The sequence below is a fragment of the Apodemus sylvaticus genome, chromosome 4, assembly GCF_947179515.1.
Source record: "Apodemus sylvaticus chromosome 4, mApoSyl1.1, whole genome shotgun sequence".
Lineage (NCBI taxonomy): Eukaryota > Metazoa > Chordata > Mammalia > Rodentia > Muridae > Apodemus > Apodemus sylvaticus.
This window is the reverse complement of record NC_067475.1, coordinates 140,825,525-140,847,204: the sequence shown is the minus strand read 5'-3', so window position 1 is coordinate 140,847,204 and position 21,680 is coordinate 140,825,525. Positions and strand designations below refer to the sequence as shown.

At 36.9% G+C, this 21,680-nt stretch overlaps 1 protein-coding gene across 1 annotated transcript in view; it reads left to right on the top strand.

The window, feature by feature from the left end:
• Positions 1-13,395, top strand: part of LOC127683726 (rho GTPase-activating protein 20-like) — a 66,373-nt gene extending 52,978 nt beyond the window's left edge. The window contains exons 6-11 of the mRNA XM_052180978.1: positions 131-194; positions 3,614-3,813; positions 5,628-5,748; positions 11,925-12,227; positions 12,360-12,487; positions 13,348-13,395. Coding sequence (XP_052036938.1) covers positions 131-194; positions 3,614-3,813; positions 5,628-5,748; positions 11,925-12,227; positions 12,360-12,487; positions 13,348-13,395 — 864 coding nt within the window. The remainder of the gene's footprint in view (positions 1-130; positions 195-3,613; positions 3,814-5,627; positions 5,749-11,924; positions 12,228-12,359; positions 12,488-13,347) is intronic.
• The last annotated feature ends 8,285 nt before the right edge of the window (positions 13,396-21,680 follow it).

The following is a 21,680-nucleotide window of genomic DNA, read 5'->3' as shown; positions in this document are numbered from 1 at the left end:
CATGCTAATAGTACTGGTCCTAATAATTTCCCTGCTAGAGAGCTGGAAATAATAAGTGAAGAAAGACACTAGATTCTTCACTACTCTACTGTCAGATTTTTTGTGACTGTTGGTTCTTTTTGGCTCTCAGAACAGGGAAGATTACCAACTGTGGTTCTGTCCTGGCCGTGAGGAAGCTCCAAGAGCACTCCAAAGTAAGTAACAGGGAAATGTAAGGAGGGACTAGCTGGGTTCAGTGGTCTAATCAGGAAATCTCAATGTTTATATTTTTCAGTCATAAATAAAAATACCCACTAAAACAAAATAACAAGACATTTCATTTATTAAGTTCATCATTGATTATTATAGTCTTCAGGTACATGATAATATCTCATTCTGAAACTGTCTGTGGTTATGACAAAAAGTATAGCAGAAACTTCTATTTCTCCTAGAGAAACTCAATTTTCATTAAAAGATAACAAAACAAAACTCAGGAGATGTTGTCTCCGAAGAAAAGAACTAAAAAAAAAAAAAAATCATTTGGTAATCATGGCAGAAATTCCTACTAGCAAAAAAAAAAAAAAAAAAAAAAAAAAAAACAACCAACCAACCAAACAATAAAAACCATTTCATTGATTCCCAACACTTAAGTAATAGCTCATAGGCCTCCATTATTCCAGTTTTAGTGGATCAAATTCCCTGGTTAGACCTGCTCAGGTATCAGGCTCAATATGGTACAAAGGTATGCATCAGAGCAAAACAGTTACAAACAGTAGCTAGTCTACAATTAAATTAAATCACATTCAAAGAACAACTCAGTGTCTTTAAGGAAATGGTATTCATAAGATATTTTTTCTTTTGTGTCTGAGTGAAGATTTCTCATAAGTGGCAAGAAATTCAGCAACTTTAAAAAATATTCTATTTGCTTCGTTTTGGCACATTTGACTCAGGATTTGAAAACTGGAGCAGTGGTACTTTGGAGCACACATCTCAATGTTCTACAATGTGGCTGATGACATTAACTGTACATTGATTTTTGTGTCTTGTTTTCTTTTAAATAATCATTGCAAGCATCCATGAAATATATGGTTTCAGGATGTCCCTCACCCTCCCTAAAGGTACTCCCACGGCTAAGAGTAGGATGGTGAAGTCCATACCCTGAGTCTACACTGGGAAAGGTGACAACATTGCTTCTGTGTAAATGATATACTGAAACTTTCTTAAATCTTCTGCCTTAATACTCCTTCATTTTTGTTTACATCTTCTGATCATGTCTGGTCAGTCATCATGCCCCCACTCCAATCTTTGTCCCCCAACTTGATTGATGTATGAAGCCTTTTTTCTCCCTGGGAAGGGATTTTGGTGTTGAGACAGCTGGCCTGTACACTGATTTGAGACCATTTTAATACGACTTCACACCATACAAACAAAAAAATATTCATCTATGCTAAAGTATGAAGACCCTGTTTTGTAATGAAAATTGTAAATGTAACCATATATCTGAGTCCATATGAAATATGCATTTCACATCTCCGTATGACCAACAATTCTGCCACTGAATGAGAGATCATATTATGATGATTGAAGGCTTCCTGATTGAATCACCTGTTATTCCTTCTATTGCATTTTAAAATTTATCCTAAGTTAATTATTGCCAAATAAATAATAACAATAAAATGATCAGAAGAATTTGGATAAGATAAAATTCTGAGATGTCCAAGTATGCTTGCAAGGATGATGTTTTTAAATGCTAACAAAAAAGGTAAGGTTCTAATGCAGAAAGTAACCATACAAGTGACAGCAACAATGTCTGTCAGAGATCAGAGAACATGGTTATTCAAAATTTTCTCATGTATCATGAGAGCAATCTGTGGGGACATTTGTATTAATTGGAGGGAACTGAAATTGGCCTACCTTTATTTTTCTCCAATATTTATTTTCAGGATTTTAATACAGTAGATAATAGCCAGAACACACTAAACACATATATTTTCCTTTATGCAACATAGTATTGCTAGTGAGTCCAGGCAGGTAAGAAACTCTCAGTCCTCATTGTTTCAATCAAATAAGTGCTGACAATAGAGGGAAGTTCCAAAATCAACTGGTCTTTTTGCTTTTTATAAAGCTGACACTATAGCAGGTCTTTGAGAAAAGACAAATGTGGAGTGGCTCAATCTAAAACAAATGTATGGAGTGAAATGTGTCAACTTGATGACTATTTAATTCTAGCATTTGGAAGAGCTTTGTATGTCATGAATGTTTCTGAAATCTCAAGAACTTAATTCTCTTGTTATTTTAACAGTATAATTTTGAATATGTGTTTCAACCTACAGGCCGTACCCATGTATCTGTCATATGTAGATTTTTTCCAAATTCACTTAGATGGATCTGGAGTCTTATCATCTCAATGTTGCTGTAATCTTGCTCTGACTGTAGATCTGACAGTCTATTTGTTTCAGAAGCAAAGTCAAATCAAGACTTTAATCACATTGGTGATTTACCAGAAAGAGACAAAATCCAGGGTGCATACTTCCTAGAAAAACCATATCCACAACACAGCACACACTCCCTAAGATTTCTTTTGAGATGAAATACTTTAAAACAGAGGGGAGCACATCAAGCACCTGGATTTAATTCTAAATTTGCTTTTGTTGTCCTGACTCAGTTACTGTTTGTGTGAACACTCTAAAAAATGTTGTGAGAAAGGAATTATTCTTATTGCTTGTGAGAAATCTTCACACACACAAACAAGAATAATTCTTGAGACTGCAGTTTCCTTTAAGACACGTTTTTTTATTCATCCAGCTCTGTGATTGTCCACTTTATTCTGGCTATGCATTTTACCATCAGATCATAAATTATTTGAAGTGCTGAAAAAATTCTCTGTTTCTTACAACTTAATCCTGCCTCATTATTACGCTACATTCTCCCAGGTCCATGTGTACAACTAGAATATTAAAAACCCATTGTGTGTCCAAAAGTGCTCATGTGTCTCCTACAGCAAACAGCATCATCTTGAACATTGTTAAGATGAACAGCATTGGGAGGAAACAATGGAAGGCCATTCCAATTCACTGATTAATAAAAACCATGTTTTCATACTGTGAACAGAAATGGACTATATGAATATGGTCATAATCATGAGAATAAAATATTTGATAGAGAAGTAATTGACATGCCTAACAATTACTTGGAGAATTCTAGCCACCACAACTTATCATATGTGTGTATGTTTGTATGTGTGTGTGTGTGTGTGAAATATTTAAAATGACAAATATAGACAAGTAATGTGAATTTCTTATGATGTAAAAAAAAAACCTTATTGATATTAAGACTCAGACAAGCATGTCTTAATACTGGTAAAGTAGAACACAGAAGACGTCTGCCATATATTTTGTGCAAACTGTCTCAATAAAGTGATAAACTGACATTTTTCTCCTCGATTTTAGAGTTGTCAGCCTATACAAACTTACATTGTCATAATATCCATGTAAATCTCCCAATGCTTAGCATGTACATTCTACATTGTCCTGAAAAGAATGAGACATACAATACAGCAGGGCATGCTATATCCCATTTGAAGGCTTGCTTAAACTCATTAGTGTCAATTCCAATTCTCATTTTCTTCTTATAGGCTATGAATATCCACACAAAATTTTAATGACCCACCTTCAAAATAACTGCAAGAGATGGAACTCAAAAATTTCCACAGCTTTTCCCATCTTGCCTGGGTTGTTTGTGAAGGACCTAATCTTGGATAGAGAGGGGCAATTTATCTTAAAGCCCCGAGAAGCCAGAAGCAGGCAGCAAAGTGAGTTCTCCATTTTTCTTCAAGTACCATCTCAGTTCCCATTTCAATTTGGCATAAAATATCAAGGCATGATCTCATTTTCTTACTTCGGGGAGAGGCACTGCAGAAAACACACCAAAAGAAAACTATGACCCAGTACAAGCTTGTAATCTCTACATTCTTATATCATGGCTAAGCTAGATTATAAGGAAAACATTGCATTATTCCAAACAAGTAGAATGCATGCATTCTGATGAAGGGAAAATATTATTCATGAGATAAAATTAGCAATAGTTTTTCTAACAGCTCAAAAAACCTGAAAATGGGAAGAGTTTCATGATGACATCTGAAGACAATAGAAAACTGTTGATGTGAATAAAAGTGAGGGTGACTATGAAAATAGATAGATGACTTGTGAAGCTACTTCCCATAAGTAGTTTAGAGAACTTGTTCAAAGAGATGCCATTTATCTGATGATGAAGTACAACTTGGCATCATCTTGTGAGATTTCATACTGCATCATGTCTTAGAGAACACTAGATCATCTCTTAGAGACATTTCAAGAATTAATAACACTACAGAAAATAGGGAAGAAGAACATACAGAAACTATAGGATTCCTAACCCATTACAACAGGCATGACCTCAAAGATAGGAAAAAAAGACAACAAAGGAAGAAAAGAAATCAAGTCTCCTTTTAATCAAATGGGTTCCAGGAATAAGGTCCAAAGGAAGAAGACAAGGTGGTGTTACTCACAATGGAGTAGGAAAGACCAGGGAATACCTTGTTCAATTTAGAAAGTGACTTAATTTGCTACTATTGCTATGATAAAACAGTAATGAATAGCAACTTCTGGAGGACAGGTTACACTTCATGTTATACTTCCAGCTACCAGTTAACTACTGAGAAATGTCAGGGACTACACTGAAGCAGGGCAGGGACATGGACACAAGAAATGTAGCAGAAGCTATGCAGGTTTGCTGCCTCCTGTCCTGCACCCTGGATCTCTCTGTCTCGATGATAGCTCCAGGGTGGCACCATCCTGGATCTAGGCCGTAAACATTCCATCGTTGATCAAAGACAATATCCCATAGACTTTCCAATCTGGGGGAGGCAGTTTTTTCAACTAAGATCCCTCTTCTCATCATCTTCTTTTCTTAGTAATTTTTCTACTGCTTTAATAAAACAGCTAGACGAAAACAACTTATTGAAGTAAATACTTATTTGTGAACTGGATATCCAGAGATATTACAGACCTTCAAAGTCATGACAGAGGAGCATAGCTGCAGGAAGGTAGGACAACCAACAGGAAGCAGAGAGCTGGTGGCTCTCATCTTAGGCAGCAAACACAAAGCAGAGAGAATACACTTAAAATGGAACCTGACTTCTGGAACCTTAAATTCTAACCAATGACACACTTTCTATGGGGAAGCCAAGCCACTTAAACCACCCAAAAGTTGTCACAAAGATGGTGTCATATATTGTGATACTTGTAAATAGCCAGTCATCCCATTCAAACCATTAAAATAAAACTCCCTCTCCTCCCACACCCTGCAAAGTATCACCAATTCAAGAAATCTGTGAAGTCATTTATTTGTTTCATTCAGTTATTCTGGCAGCATATCTGTTCTGAATTATTATATTGCTTTAGGAGGTCCCCAATTCTTTGCAATATGTTTGAAAGTTGCAAAGAACTTTGTATCTTCATTTCAGAGAGCAACTTCATTTCACAGGTTCATATCTGCTTGGATTAACTGTAATTTTCCTCATCATTTTGGATTTCAATTTTTTATTGATTTCAATTTGGTAAACTATGTGATATAATAGAGGATCTTGTTTTTGCCTTGTGCTGTTACAGATATCTATTATACAAACCATGATTGACAACTATGTAGATATATTTGGAGCTGAGGACCATATCATTGGTGACCATAATCAAAACAGCTCAGATGACATAAAGATGTCAGTAAATACTGCTGGTAAGTCACCTGTAATAAAAAAAAAAGTCAAAGATGGCATCAGTGCAAAACCTCAAATGCTAATATTGCAGAATTAAAGATTTAATCTGCTGCTACTTGGGCAGAAGTTTCTACATGTTAAGAGAAGTTTAATTAGTTATCGAATAAATGGAAGGAATTCATCATTCTTTGATTTCATAAATTTGTAAATATCAGGGCAAAATTGGAGCATATCATGATATTAAAGGATTGGAAAAGTTTTTGAAACAACACTTAACTTGTATATGATTATATGAATATATACATAGGTATACATACAGACACTTATATGTACATACATACATGCATACATACATACAAGTATGTATGACAAACCAATATTTTTAGACCCTGTACGAATTCCAGAATATTATCTGCTATATTTCTTCCCTTTCTTTCCATTGTCCATAAGTCATGTATGATATCTTGGATAAGAAATTGTTTTGAGAAACATCTCTTTACATCAATTATTTAATTTGGAAATCCAATAAATATTCTATAAGCTAAGACTATGTGCCAACAAACAGTGCTATTCTTGTAAAAAAAAGTTGTTTGATAGATAATCTTTTCAAATGCTTAGCATTTGATATAAATATTAAGTTTCAACAGATCTACTACAACACGTTTGTGAAGAATCTTAAAAGGTAATACCACTCAAAATCAGATATAGTGTTAACTTAAGAAATTCTCTGTGTATAGGTGAGAAAATATACTGAAAAACTAGTTTAATTGAAGTGGGGTGAATCTATAACTGAGAATGCTTGTCTAACCATGACATTTTTGTGTTTCCTTTAGCAGGCGACCATGAAATAACATCAATATAGAACTTTCCACAATGGACACCTCTTAAGGATAAAAAAAGATGCAGGTCATTCTATTTCAATGTTCTCTTCTATGTCCCTCTTAAACATAGCAGAAGAGATTATTACAAGAAACAACTTCATTTTTTTATTTAACCCCACTGTTACAAATAGTTTCACTCACTGTATTTATTTTATGTTATGTGTTATATATTTTTAAATATTTTACTAAATGCTATTAAATTGTGTTATTGCTTAGACTCCAGTGTGCCTCGTTCATGATTCTCCACATTATTTGGAAGATTGCATTTTCAGTATTCTCCTCCACTTCTGTTACTCAGGCACCTGTGTTCATGTGACAGATCCACTAAAATCACTGAAAATTTTTCTTCTAAATTACAAAAGAATGTCATTCTAAATACTGCAGAATAAATGAAACTGGGGAGCTTATCTGACCAAATTCTTACAGATTCTCACCATAAAACTCTCCCCAGGGACTGAACCATCAACAATGGTATGCACATGGTTCCAGTCAAAAATGTGGCACAGGAATTCCTTGTCTGGCATTAGTAGGAAAAAAGGTCCTTGGTCCTGTGAAGGCTCAATAGATGCACCATGGTGGGGAAATTGGTGGAGTAGTAGGTGGGAGTTGGTCTTGTGGAGGAACATAAACTTCAAGACAAGGGGTGGGAGGAGGGGTTGGGGGTTTTCAGGGAAGGGGTTATACTGGGAAAGGTTTTAGCATTTGAAATGCAAGTGAAGAATATAAACTAATGACATAAATATATCCTCAGAGTCATGCCTACATTCCTTTGTCAGATAGAGTTATAAACAAAATTCCAATAGTATTCAGCATTAATCATCACACATAATAAATTAGGGTGGGGAACAAATTTTAAGAATAAACAAATGTTCAAATCCTTAGTGATCACAGAAAGGCAAATCAAAATGTCTCTGAGATCCTGCCTTACACCAATCAGAATGGCTAAGCAAAAGATCTCAGCTGACAACAAATGTTGGCAAGGATGTGCAGAAAGATGAACACTCATCCATTGGCTGTGGGTTTACATATGGTACAACCATTCTGGAAATCCTTCTGGAGATTCCACATAAAAATAGAAATAGATCTACCTGAAAACCCTGCAATACCACTTTTGGGAGTATAGCCAAATATTCCCAACAATTGCGTAGGGTCACGTGTTCCACTATGTTCGTGGCAGCCATCTTTCTGATAGACAGAAATTGGAAACAGCCAAGATGTCCCAGAATAGAAGAATGGAAACAGAATATGTGCTTCATTTACACAAAGGAATACTATTCAGCTCTTAAGCATTAGGACATGTTGAGGTTTCCATGCAAATGGATGGAATTAGAAAATATTCTGATTGAAGTAACTCAGACACAAAGATGATTTGGAATATCATCACTAACAGGTGGATAGTAACCATAAAACAAAAGAAAATGAAGTATAGAATACACAAGTTACAGTCCAGAGAACACAAGAAGATAAACAAGCAGAAGCACCCAAGTGAGGATGATTCGGTAGCATTTGGAGTGAAAAAAAAAAAAGCAATCACAAGGGTGTAGGGAAGGACCTGGGAGGGAATTTGGACATGTGGGGGTGTTGGGGGAAAAGAGATCCTGATCTGTTATTGGGGGACAGAAAAGGTATGAAGCCCTGAGGTCCAGAAGAAAACATGGAAACAGGCAACCACCAGATGTAGGAGGTTGGGGGGAACCTCCAGAATGTACCAGAGACATGGGAGGTGAGAGATACTCAGGACTCAAAGTTCAAACTGTTCCACAAAATAGAAACTGAAGGAACACTACCCAACTCATTCTATGAAGCCACAATTACACTGATACCAAAACCACACAAAGATCCAACAAAGAAAGAGAACTTCAGGCCAATTTCCCTTATGAATCTTGGTGAAAAATACTCAATAAAATTCTTGCCAACTGAATCCAAGAACATATCAAAACAATCATCCACCACGATCAAGTGGGCTTCATCCCAGGGATGCAGGGATGGTTCAATATACGGAAATCCATCAATGTAATCCACTACATAAATAAACTCAAAGAAAAAAATCATATGATCATTTCATTAGATGCTGAATAATTTGGTTCCAAGAAAGTATTGAGACTGTTCCTCTTTCTCACCCTTATGGATTAGGGTGAGCCTAAATGGAACCTATAATTCTATTGCCTTTTCATATTCCTACTGTGGCTGGATCATGAACGGGCCAAAGGCACCCCTTTTATCCCCTTTGGTCTTTATTCCAGAATATCCAAAGCACAGTATAGATTACCGAATGTATGCTTAGGAGACAGGAAGTTCAAGAAAATGTGGTTTTATGACATGTGTTCTTTTAGCTTGACAAATCTCAGGTTCCTCCTTCCACTCACTCTCCATCCTCAGGTCAGTTAGTCAAGATTCACTATATTTTATAATATAATAAAAAATGTTCATGACAATATCAATGTATACAGGAGATAATATTACATATAATTCCACTCCTTTTATGATAAATAAAAAATTTACAAAGAAGCTTTGTTTTATTTTTGTTATTAGAATACACGAGTAAATATTTTTGTCTCCTCTTCCACATATATTTCTGAAGCTTGATTAGACTGCTTTGATATTGGGCATCTGTATCAGTGGTGAGAAAATGCAAAAGAAAACTGTTTTGTGATTCTATCCTACACTAGTCAGAATGTCTATGATTAGTTAAACAAAAGAGAGCAAATGATAACAAGGATGATGGGAAAAGCAAAAGACTCATCTGCTGTTGATGGGACTGAACACTGGAAGAGTCCTTGTGAAATCCAAGGTGAAATTTTCACAAGAAGAAAATAAATATTCCAAAAGATCCAGCGATACCAATATTGGGCATATATGCAATTGACACTATATGCTACAACAGATATTTACTTATGTAGTTTCATTTATATTCTATTTATAATAACTAGAAATTGGAAACAGCCTAGATGTATATCAATAGAAGAGGTTGTAACAATATGTCACGTTTAAACGATTCAACAGCATTCATCCATTAATAAAAGTGAAATTATGTTATTTGCATGTAAATATGCAGCACTAGGAAAAATCTGAATAGGGTTGTTGTGATGTTGTCATGAAAATTACCCAAGGCATCTTCTAAGCTTGTGTTTTAGACAGGATGGATACAGCCTATACTTTCGGAGGACCTTGCTATACCTCTCCTGGGCATTACCCAAAGGATTCCCCAGCATGCAATAAAGACACATGGGGGAGGGGGGATCTGGGAAAGGGTAAATCATTTGGAATGTAAACAAAGAATACAGAAAATAAAAATATTTTTAAAAAAGGAAATTAGCTTCTTGAGTTCTTATTTATTTTAGATAGTAGACCTCTATCAGATGTAGAGTTAGTGAAGATTTTTTCCCAATCTGTTGGTTGCTGATATGCCCTATTGACCATGTCCTTTGCATTCCAGAAACTTTTGAGTTTCATGAGGTCCCATTTATCAATTCTTGATCTTAGATCCTGAGCTATTGGAGGGCTATTTAAGAAATTTTACCCCCATGCCAATGAGATGGATTTTCTTTCCCACTTTCTCTTCTATTCAGTGCATTTGGTTTTAGGCTGAGGTCCTTGATGCACTTGGATTTAAGTTTTGTGCAGGTGGCAAATATGGGCCTATTTTCATTTTCCCCTTAATGATTGCCAGTTACACAAGCACTATTTTTTGAAGATGCTTTCCTTTGTTCATTGTATAGTTTTGGTTTCTTTTTCAAAGTGCAAGTGTCCATAAGTGTACTTTTGTATTTCTGAGTCTTTGATACTATTGTAATGAATCACATGTCTGTCACTGTGCCAGTAACATACATTTTTATCAATATTGCTCTGTAGTATAGCTTAAGGTCAGGGATGGTGATTGCCCAGACGTTCTTTTATTGTTAAGGATTATTAACACTGTCCTGTGTGTTTTTTTTTTTTTTTGTGGTTGTTTTTCTAAATGTAATACAGAATTGCTCTTTTCATTTCTCTGTAGAGTTATTTGGAATTTTGATGGAGATTTTATTGAATCTACAGTCATTTTATATGATAGCCATTTATACCATGTTAATTTTCATCTATTATCATGGGATATCTCTCCACTTTCTGAGGTCTTTGATTTCTTTCTTGAATACTTGATGTTCTTGGCATGAAAGTGTTTCACCTTTTTGTTTTAAATTACCCAAAGGTATTTTATATTGTTTTTTAACGATTGTGAAGGGGGTTGTTTTCCTGTTTTCCTTCTCAGCCTAATTAGCATTTGTATAAAGAAAGGTAACTGATTTGTTAGGATCAATTTTATATTTGGCCACTTTGCTGCAGCTGATAATCAGCTTTAGAAGTTCTCTGGGAGAATGTTCTGGGTTGCTTCAGTCTACTGTATCATCTGCAGATACCTTGACTTCTTCTTTGCCGGTTTGCACCCCCTTGATTTCCTTTCGTGGTCTTATTGCTCTATCTAGAACTTCTCGTACTGTTTTGAACAGATATGGGGAGAGTGAATATCCTGGTTTTGTCCCTGATTTTAGCAGAGTTGCTTCAATATCTCTCCATTTAATTTTATAAATTTAATTTGGCTCTTGGTTTGTTGTATGATGGCTATAATATGTTTAGGTGTGTAACTTGAATGCATCATCTTTCCAATACTTTAGCATCTATGAGTGCTGTATTTTTTCAGAATTAGATGCTTTTTCTGCATCTAATGAAATAAGCATGTTAACTTATTATAAATGTGTGAAAATTGGAAAATGTAGTCAAAGAAATTGTATTATATTCTCATGTATTATGCAAGTAAAGACTCAATTTTCTGTAAAATTTTTGTTATTGTTTAATATATATCAAAAGAGTAACCTATAAATATATGCGTAATTAAACCTATAAAACCTCTGGTCAACAAATATTTTTTACAATTGCATTTTAAAATATAAAGGAAAAGCAACATATTCACATTTATGCATCTAGGCGTGATAGGATTACTTCAATTAAATTACTTAAGTGCACATGAAGAAATGAGAAATGGATTCCAACCCCAAGAGGGACTGCAAGCTGTACCAGAAGCTTGAATCACAGTTGTGCTCCACAGACAATCTGAACTCTTGCAAAATCAGCAGGACTTGAGAGTTTGAAGACCACTAAGCAACAGCATCCATGCACCTGCGATCCAGGGCCCAGAGCAAGCTGCCTGGTCCTAATGGTCAAATCCAAGGTCAGCTGGGCCTGGTAGTAAAGATGAGGATGCATCCTGTGCAGGAAGACAGGGAGGCTTCAGACAGTGCACTGCAGGTAGCTCCACAAGGGGGGAGTGCACTAATCCGCAGCAAGTGAGGGATTGGACCTCAGGAAGCTTCCAGCCAATGGGAAGTCTGGAGGCGGGGCCTGTGGAGCGCAGGGCCTATCCTGGAAGTGTGGCCGCGGCGGGGCGGGACCGGGCGAGGCGGGCCGAGGCGGGGAGCCTGGTGTTGGAAGCATGGAGGCCCCGCCCGGTCTCCCGAACCAGCCGTTGTCGCCAGCGCCTCTGCAGTCTCTGAGACTGGAGATTGCCACAAAGATGTGCAGTGTGGGGCGGAAGGTGAAGTCCTGGGGTCGGGCCTGCGGGGCAGGGCGGGGCAGCGGGGAATGCAGTAGGTGATGTGGGGTCCTGGCGAGGCGGGGAGCCGAGATGCTTGGGTACTTGAGGGCGGGCAAGCTTAAATTCCCAGCAACCAAGTGGTGGCTCATAACCATCCATAATGAGATTTGACTCCCTCTTTTAGAGTGTACCATGTTTCCTGCTGTTCTCGCCTCTGTTAGATACATCTTGTTGGAATTGACATTTTCACTGGCAAAAAATATGAAGATATTTGTACCTCTACTTCCAAATATTAAGAGAAATGATTATCAAGTAAGTACTGATCTCCTTCACAGTGTTTCAGAAATGTATAAACGCCCTCTTTAGTAGTAGTTTGTCAAGACTTGAGAGTAGTTTTATAGAGTATATTCCTTACCAGTTACTAGACTCCACTTATCTTACAGATTAGAGAAATATCGTTTTGTTTTGTTCTATTGTTAATATTCTGTGCCTTTTATTGTTGGGAAATAGGGGATCATATATCTCAGACTGGCCTTGAACTCCCTGTTCAAGGATGATCTTCAGTTTCTAACTCTCCTGCCTCTGCCTGTGAGTGCTGAGATTATAGGTTGCATCTTCATGCCTGGCTATCCTGTACTCCTGGTCAAACCCGGGGCTTTGTGCATGCTTTAGCCAAGCAACCTACAGTTGTGCTGTATCTCCAGCCTCTATTCCTGCATCTTAAAACTGCTGTGTTGGACCAGCGAGATGGTTTGGTTAGGCACTGTCTGTGAAGCCTTAGTCTGGACAGAGGTGTTCTCTACTTGTGAGCTGGGAAATGCCTATACCTGCATATATACACTCACTAGATAAATATATGTGAGGCAGGAGAATCAGAAAGATTTAGGAAGGTTGGAATCAGCTGCATTTACTCAATGACTTCCTTTTATTCTATCCATCTTTTAATTCCTTAAGAAGTTTAAAGGAGATGGATTCCCATTTGGATCTCAATCATCCATGCTTACAATTGGGAAAAGCATTGAATTTTCCCCTTATTCTCTAGCCTTCTGTACTGTTTGTAGAATATGGGACTGAGGGGGTCTCCTTTTCTTGTCCATCTTCTTAGGCCTAGGAGGTAGAAGAGGGGACAAGTCAGAATTATGATATTTAGCTGTTTCTGTTTTGTGAAATAGTTTGAAGTGCCACGGACCACTCCAAGTGGGAATGGGTCCCTGGGATGAGAGTCCTCCATGTCCAGGTGGGTAAGGATTCAGCTGTGAGAAACAGAGACAAACACAGCGGCAGTTTGAATCTGAGTGTATTTTGCAGCTCTCAAGCAGGAGCTTTTATACATTAAAAATCAAACATAACAACTCTTAGAAACTGTATCCAGTGAAACAATCACTAACACCAACAAATATCATTTGGCACAGTAAAATTCAAAAATCACCTGAGAATTCCAACTCTGAAGGTACACGTCCAGTGAATCACAAACAGAACAGGTCACATCATTATTATTAATATAAATTATCAAAATATAACAATTCTAAGAGGATATATTTAATAGGGCGATCCTCCAAGGCTAATAGCATATTCCAAAGAACATATTTCTAAATCTTTATGGGCAGTGCTCTCAACCACTGACCTAACTTTCCTGCCCAATTTGGTTAATTATTATTTAACATCTAATACCTGACTTTTTATAAATTTTCAACACATAAATTTAAACTATTTTAATTCTTTATAATTAAGGCTTTCTTTACCATATGCCAAAACCCACTTCCAATGTCAACACCTGTAGCCATATGAAATTTTATTATTGGGAAAGTTTTCATCTATCATAATAATTTTGTAAATGATTTAAAAAGTAAAGCATTGGTTCACCTGGAGATACAGTCATGTTAGTGACCACCTATCTCAAGGGATGTTTTGATACCCATTATTCTTGCTTAAGATTATGGTCTAGGCTATCAGGAACCTGTAACTAAGGAATGAAAGAGAACAAAACAGAAATGTTACCATGAGAACTACGGCTCAGTATGTTTGCTCCAGGGGAGAGTTCCACAACCAGTACCAGTAGATCTCTTTCTTTTGAAGTTTAATTCTCAGTCTGTGGAACTTGTCAAACAGATTCTCCTGTTGTTGGTGCAGCACTAAAGAATATTGGTATTAGGTCTTCATTGACGGTCTGATAGAACTCTGCATTAATCCCATCTGATCCTGGACTATTTTTATCTAGGAGACTATTAATGACTGCTTCTATTTCTTTAGTGAGTTTGGGATGATTTAGATAATTTATCTGATCCTGATTCAACTTAGGTACATGGTATCTGTCTAGATAATTGTACATTTCATCTAGATTTTTCAGTTTTGTTGAGTATAGGCTTTTGTAGTAGGATCTGATGGCTTTTTTGTTGTTGTTGTTGTTGTTGTTTTGGATTTCCTCATTATCTGTTGTTATGTCTCCCTTTTCATTTTCATTTGGATATGGTCTCTGTGCCCTCTGGTTGGTTTGTCCAAGGGTTCATCTATCTTGTTGGTTTTTGCGACTAACCAGCTCCTGGTTTGGTTGATTCTTTGAATAGTTCTTTTTGTTTCTACTTGGTTGATTTCAGCCCTGAGTTTATTTCCTGCCTTCCACTGCTCTTGGGTATATTTGCTTCTTTTTGTTCTAGAGAATTAGGATGTGCTATCATGCTGCTAGTGTATGTCTTCGCAGTTTCTTTTTGGAGGCATTCAGAGTTATAGGTTTTCGTATTAGCACTACTTATGTGTCCCATAAGTTTGAGTATATTGTGCCTTCATTTTCATTAAATTCTAAAATGTCTTTAATTTCTTTCTTTCTTCCTTGACCAAGTTATAATTGAGTAGAATGTTGTTCAGTTTTCATGTGCATGTGGGCTTTCTGTTGTTTTTATTGTTATTGAAGACCAGTCTTAGCCCCTGGAGATCTGATAAGGTCCATGCATGGGATTATTTCAATCTTCTTATATCTGTTGAGGTCTGTTTTGTGTCCGAGCCAGGTATATGGTTACTTTTGGAGAAGGTACCATGAGGTGCTGAGAAGAAGGTATATTCTTTTGTTTTAGGATAAAATGTTCTATAGATATCTGTTAAATCCATTTGGTTCCTAAATTCTGTTAATTTCACTCTGTCTCTGTTTAGTTTCTGTTTCCATGCTCTGTCCATTGATGAGAGTAGGGTGTTGAAGACTCTCACTATTATTGTGTGAGGTGCAATGTGCACTTTAGTAAAGTTTCTTTTATGAGTCTGTGTATCCTTGCATTTGGATCATAGATGTTTAGAATTGAGAGTTCATCTTAGTAGATTTTTCCTTTGATGAATAGGAAGTACCCTTCCTTATATATTTTGATTACTTTAGGTTGAAAGTCGATTTTTGATCATTTGCTTGGAAAATTGTTTTTTAGCTTTTTACTCTGAGGTAGTATCTTTCTTTGTGACTGAGGTGAGATTCCTGTATGCAGAAAAATGTTTGGTCCTGTTTACATATCTAGTCTGTTAGTCTATGTCTTTTGATTAGAGAATTGAATCAATTGGTATTAAGAGATATTAAGGAAAAGTGATTGTTACTTCCTGTTATTTTTGTTATTAGAGGTGGAGTTACGGTTATGTGACTCTCTTCTTTTTGGTTTGTTAAAAGAAGATTATTTTCTTGCTTTTTCTAGGGAGCAATTCCCCTCCTTTTTGAGTTTTCCATTCATTGAAAGGCTGGGTTTGTGGAAAGATATTGTGTAAATTTGTTTTTGTCATGAAATACTTTGGTTTCTTCATCTATGGTAATTGAGAGTTTTGCTGAGTATAGTTGCCTGGGTTGGCATTTTGCATTTTCTTTGAGTGTTGTGTCAGTGTTTTCTATGGTATCTTCTGCACCTGAGATTCTCTCTATCTCTTATATTCTGTTGGTGATGCTTGTATATATGACTCCTGATTTCTTTCCTAGGTTTTCTACCTCCAGAGTTGTTTCCCTCTGTGATATCTTTATTGTTTCTCCTTCCATTTTTATATTGTAGATGGTTTTGTTCACTTCCTTCACATGTTTGATTGTGTTTTCCTGTAATTCTTCAAGAGTTAGTTATGTCCTTCTTAAAGTCATCTATCAGCATCATGAGCTGTGAATTTAAATCCAAATCTTGCTTTTTCAGTGTGTTGGAGTATCCAGGACTTCCCGTTGTGGTGCCATGCTGCCTTGGTTTCTGTTGATAATGTTCTTATTTTGCCTTTCACCATCTGGCTATCTCTGGTGTTAGTTGTTCTGCTGTCTCTGGCTGGAGCTTGTTCCTCCTGTGGGCTTCCAACCATTTCTCAGCATCCCTGGGAGACCTGCTCTCCCCTGGCACAGAGGGCTGTGGCTCAGCCCAGTTCCTGGGTGCAGATGGAACCTGGAAGGGCCCTGTTCCAGCTGCTTGGTCACTCCTGTGTTACCTGCTCTCCTGGCCATAACCACTGTGGACAGTCACTGGAGAGAAAATAAGTTTTGCCTGTAAACCTGGGAGTCAAAGCATTCTAGGGAGACTATATCTACCCTGGAAGGACCTGTGCACAGGCAGCTGTAGAACAGCTCAGCTCTTGGGTACAGATAGAGCCCAGAAGGACTAGGTCCCAGCTGCTCTGCCACTCCTGTGCCTAGCTGTATATTCTTACTTCTTTTGCTTTGTGATTATACTATGAGCTGGTCTACAAAACTTTTACCCGGGGTTTTCTTTATATTTAGAGTTTTGTAAGTAACATTACTTGTCTGACAACCAACAGTAAATTTTCCTTTTTCTATGTATAGTATTCTACTGAAGATACCACAAGCAAATTACCTCCTGCTAAAACAGTTCTTCCTTGTGCTATTAAAAATTAAAACCTCTACTGGGAATCACCTAGAAACCTACATCTTACCTGTCTGCATAGCCCCTCATGTGCTGTTTGAACCAACTTGTATGAACTCCTTATTTGGGAGTCACCTCTCACGAAAGGTAAGGGGATCTGTTTTTTCCCTTTGGGAACAAAGTGCTCATTGTGATCAAGAAATTGGGAATACCTTGGAAAGACCAGTGATGTTAAAGGAAAACCTAGGACTGTATGCTTCTGGAGTGGAAGATGCATTGATCTAATTCAGGAAACATTTGGAAAGGAGATTGTTGTTTTAGTTTGAAGGAAGAAAATCACTTAGTTTTTTTTATTCTTTCTTTCCTTCCTTTTTTCTTTTTTCTTTTCAAATATTGATTTGATTTGATTTTTTAAGGCATCTTACTTTTTCTTTCACATTACATTTTTATTAGATACATTCTTTATTTACATTTCAAATGTTGTCTCCCTTTCTGGGTTCCCCCAAGGCCCTAAAAAATTCCCCTAGGCCATCTCCTGTCCCCCATACTCGCCAACCGACTCAATCCAGCTTCCCTGTCCAGGCATTCCCCTCCACTGGGGCATCCAGCCTTCTCAGCACCAAGGGCCTCTCCTCCCTTTGATGTCCAACATGGCCATCCTCTGCTGCATGTGCATCTGAAGCCATAGGTCCCTCCATCTATATTCTTCGGTTTATGGTTTAGTCCCTGGGATCTCTGGGGGTCCTGCGTGGTTCAAACTGTTGTTCTTCCTATGGAGCTGCAAACCCCTTCAGCTCCTTGGGTCCTTTCTCTAGCTCCTCCATTGTGGACCCTGTGCCCAGGTCAATGGTTGGCTGAGAGTGTACTTGTCATGCACTGGTAGAGCCTCCAAAGTGACAACTATATCAGGCTCCTGTCAGCAAGTGCTTGTTGGCATTCACAATGGTGTCTGGGTTTTGTAACTGTATATGGGATGGATCCCTAGGAGGGGCAGTATCTGGATGGTCTTTCCTTCAGTCTCTTCTCCACACTTTTTCTCTATATCTCCTCCTGTGGACATTTTGTTCCCCCTTCTAAGAAGGACCAGAGTATCCATACTTTGCTCTTCCTTCTTGAGCTTCATTATGTCTGTGAATTGTATCTTGGCTATTCCAATCTTCTGGGCTAATATCCACTTATCACTGAGTGTATAACATGTGTTTCTTTTGTGAATAGGTTACCTCACTCAGGATGATTTTTTTTCTAGTTCCATCCATTTGCTTAAGAATTTCATGAATTCAATGCTTTTAATAGCTGAGTAGTATTCCATTGTATAAATGTACCACATTTTCTGTATGCATTACTCTATTGAGGGACATCTGTGTTGTTTCCAGCTTCTGGCTATTATAAATCAGGCTGCTTTGAACATAGTGGAGCATGTGTCCTTATTACATGGTGGAGAATCCTCTGGGTATATGCCCAGGAGTTGTATAGCAGAATCCTCCAGTTGTATTATGCCCAATTTTCTGAGGAACCACCAAACTGATTTCCAGAATGGTTGTACCAGCTTGGCATCCCACCAGCAGTGGAGGAGTGTTCTTCTTTCAACACATCCTTGCTGGCACCTACTGTCTCCTGAGTTTTTGATTTTAGCCATTCTGAGTGGTGTGAGGTAAAAATCTCAGGGTTGTTTTGATTAGCATTTCCCTGATGACTAAGGATGTTGAACATTTCTTTAGGTGCTTCTCAGCCATTTGATATTCCTCAGCTTAAAATTCTTTGTTTAGCTCTGTCCCCATTTTTAATAAGGTTATTTGGTTCTCTGGAGTCTAACTTCTTGAGCTCTTTGTATATATTGGATATTAACCCTCTGTCGGATGTAGGGTTAGTAAAGATCTTTTCCCACTTTGTTCCTTGCCATTTTGACCTCTCCTTTCTCTCTCTCTCTCTCTCTCTCTCTCTCTCTCTCTCTCTCTCTCTCTCTCTCGTCTGTCTCTCTCTCTCGTCTGTCTCTCTCTATATATATATGTATAAATTATCATATCACATGTATTTTATGTATTTTTATGAAAATTTGTTATTTAATAAAAATACCTATGGTTTAACAGTTGTTGAAACATGATTTTAAAGCCAAAAGACTGAAGGACATGAGATGCACTTGTCATTTTGTCAGTTAGGTCGGTTTGTGAACCTTTGAATCACAGTTGCCCTGACTACTGAAGAATCCTCAGACTTCAGCAGTTTTCTTACCAACTGCAGTTTTCAGTTTGGTATTTAGTGCCTAGAAGGAAAGTGATCATTTCACATCTATTGATTGGTTCTCGATTCCCGGCTCCACTGTAAAGGTATTTATATAATAACTTATTTAATCTTTATGATAGTCTAATGGAATCAGGAAGTGTTCTATCTTGATTTTCCAGATCATGTAAATGAGCTTTTAACTTGGCAGTTGCTTCATGAAGTTACTCATTAGCAATGTTCAGTACCAATCCCCTAAAGAAACAAAGTTATCAACTAAGGAGAGCTATGCTTTGAGCTTCCAGAAGAAGTTTTCTATAAGTCTTCAAAAAATACCTATGCTGAACATGAGAGAAGAGTATTTTCTAGGCTGTCTAAATGTTTTTACCCACTATGAACACAAACTTTTCTTGTAAACTGGTCAGACATCAACATAAAAACTATGAACTCTCTGGTTTACAGGAAATGTTTATTTTTTCCAAAATATGTTGTGTTCTTAAAAAGTTTTAAATATTTTAATTTTCATTCAGATAGAAAGGAATCATTTTCCACATATGTTAATTTACTTTTAATTTTGAATATCATGAAACTTAATTGGTATTTTTGTAAAATTTCTTTACATCATTGTTTGATGTATATGATGATTGACTGCTGTTCCTCCTGACTCCTCTAATCTCATGGCTCTTAAATGCTTTCTACATAAAAGCTGGTGTCTATCTACATATTTTTGAAAGGAATATCATAGGTTTTGGACAACATGATATTCGTTTAACATATGATTTAGTATTCGAATTGTATGAACGTGGTACAGCAGAGAACCACCAAAAGAGTGACTATCAATCTGTCTATTGATCTATCATGTCTCCATATTCTATATCTCACCCATATAACTTTCATATACATATGTTAGATTGTGAACATATGTGATTCTTTAAAAAACTTTTACTTCAATAATTAGTTGAAAAAATTGAAACCACTAAGTATAAGGAATGGAAATATATATGTCTCTTTCTCAGCTGGCATGATGCTTAAACTATTGACATCACAGTGGTCCTTCATCTTGACCACTAGAGAATCCTCAGACTTCAGTAGTTTGTCTCCCGACTGTAGTCACCAGTTTGGTGTTCAGAAGTAGGAAGGCAAAATCAAATATCAAGTCCATTGAAAGATTCTCCCCTCCAGGCTCCATGGAAAAGGTATTTTTATCACTAGTATGGTTCATATAAGTAATCTGGTTCTAATCACATCAGGAAGTGTTTTCTCTTGATTCCTCCCAATCATATGTGCTAACTCTTAACTCAGAAGTGGTTCCTTGAAAAAGTAGTCATTGGAGGAATATTCAGAACCAATCTTCTGTAGAAACAAAAGTATTATGTGAATAGAGTTATGCTTTGGGGAGAACAGTTTATATAAATCCTTAAAAAAAAACTGTCCAAGTTAAGAGTGAGGATTATTGTATGAGCAGCCCAATTGTTTTAAACACCATGACTACAAAGATTTTCAAAGACTTTGGTCTGATGTTTTGGTAGACCCCAAATCTCTGCTTTCTAAGTAAGCGATATGGTTCCTCTGTACATCTTTTTTTTAATGCTGTAACAGGTTTTAGGCAGAATTATATTCCCTTAAAATAACATGTAAATATTACATTTGTATGAGCAGATCACAGTAAAGAAACCATCAGAAGATTATCCAGTCCATTATTCCGGGTAAGAATTTCATTATAGGTAGGAAAGGAAACATGTTCAGAGGCAGCTGGAAGAATTCAGAGACGAAAAGGAAACAGATTTGGTATGGCCAAGGTGGTGTAATAGAGAAGGAAGAATATCAGGAGAGGAAAATGGGGATAATTTGGGTAGGAGAAACTTTGCATTCATAAAGATGGAGGGGGGTTATATTGTTAGCGTAGCACAGGAGATGGAGAGTTTTGGAAAGGTGCAGGAATCTACATGGAGACTTTAAAATGTACAAGTATTTTTACTTCCCAGAATCAATGTTGACATCCATATAGGAGCCACAGGCAAGCGGCAAGGGAAATGACTTTTTTCTGGACTAGACCAACTTCACAAATATTTTTTGAATGCTAGAGGATTTGTTTGTTTGTTTGTACATTTATTTGTTTATTTTTTTGATTTGACAATTATCTAGTTTATTATAACTATTTTGACAGCTCAGCTGAGAAATCAGAATCGGGAAAGCAGGGGTCTTTGGCTTGAGTTGTTTAGATTAAGACAGTTACATTCTCAGAAGACAATATACACCAGCTGCTCATTTCTAAGTTTTCACTGTTCAAGACAGTTTAAGGAAGGGACAATCAGATTATAAAGAAATTTCTGAAGGAAACAGACATATAGGCCAATATAGGAAAGGCCTGGGTCTTCACATGTATAAAAAGCTGTATAAATTTTTTAACTATGGGTCATTTTTTAATTTCTTACTCTCTTTTCCATTAGCATATCATTACATTAAGAGTTACA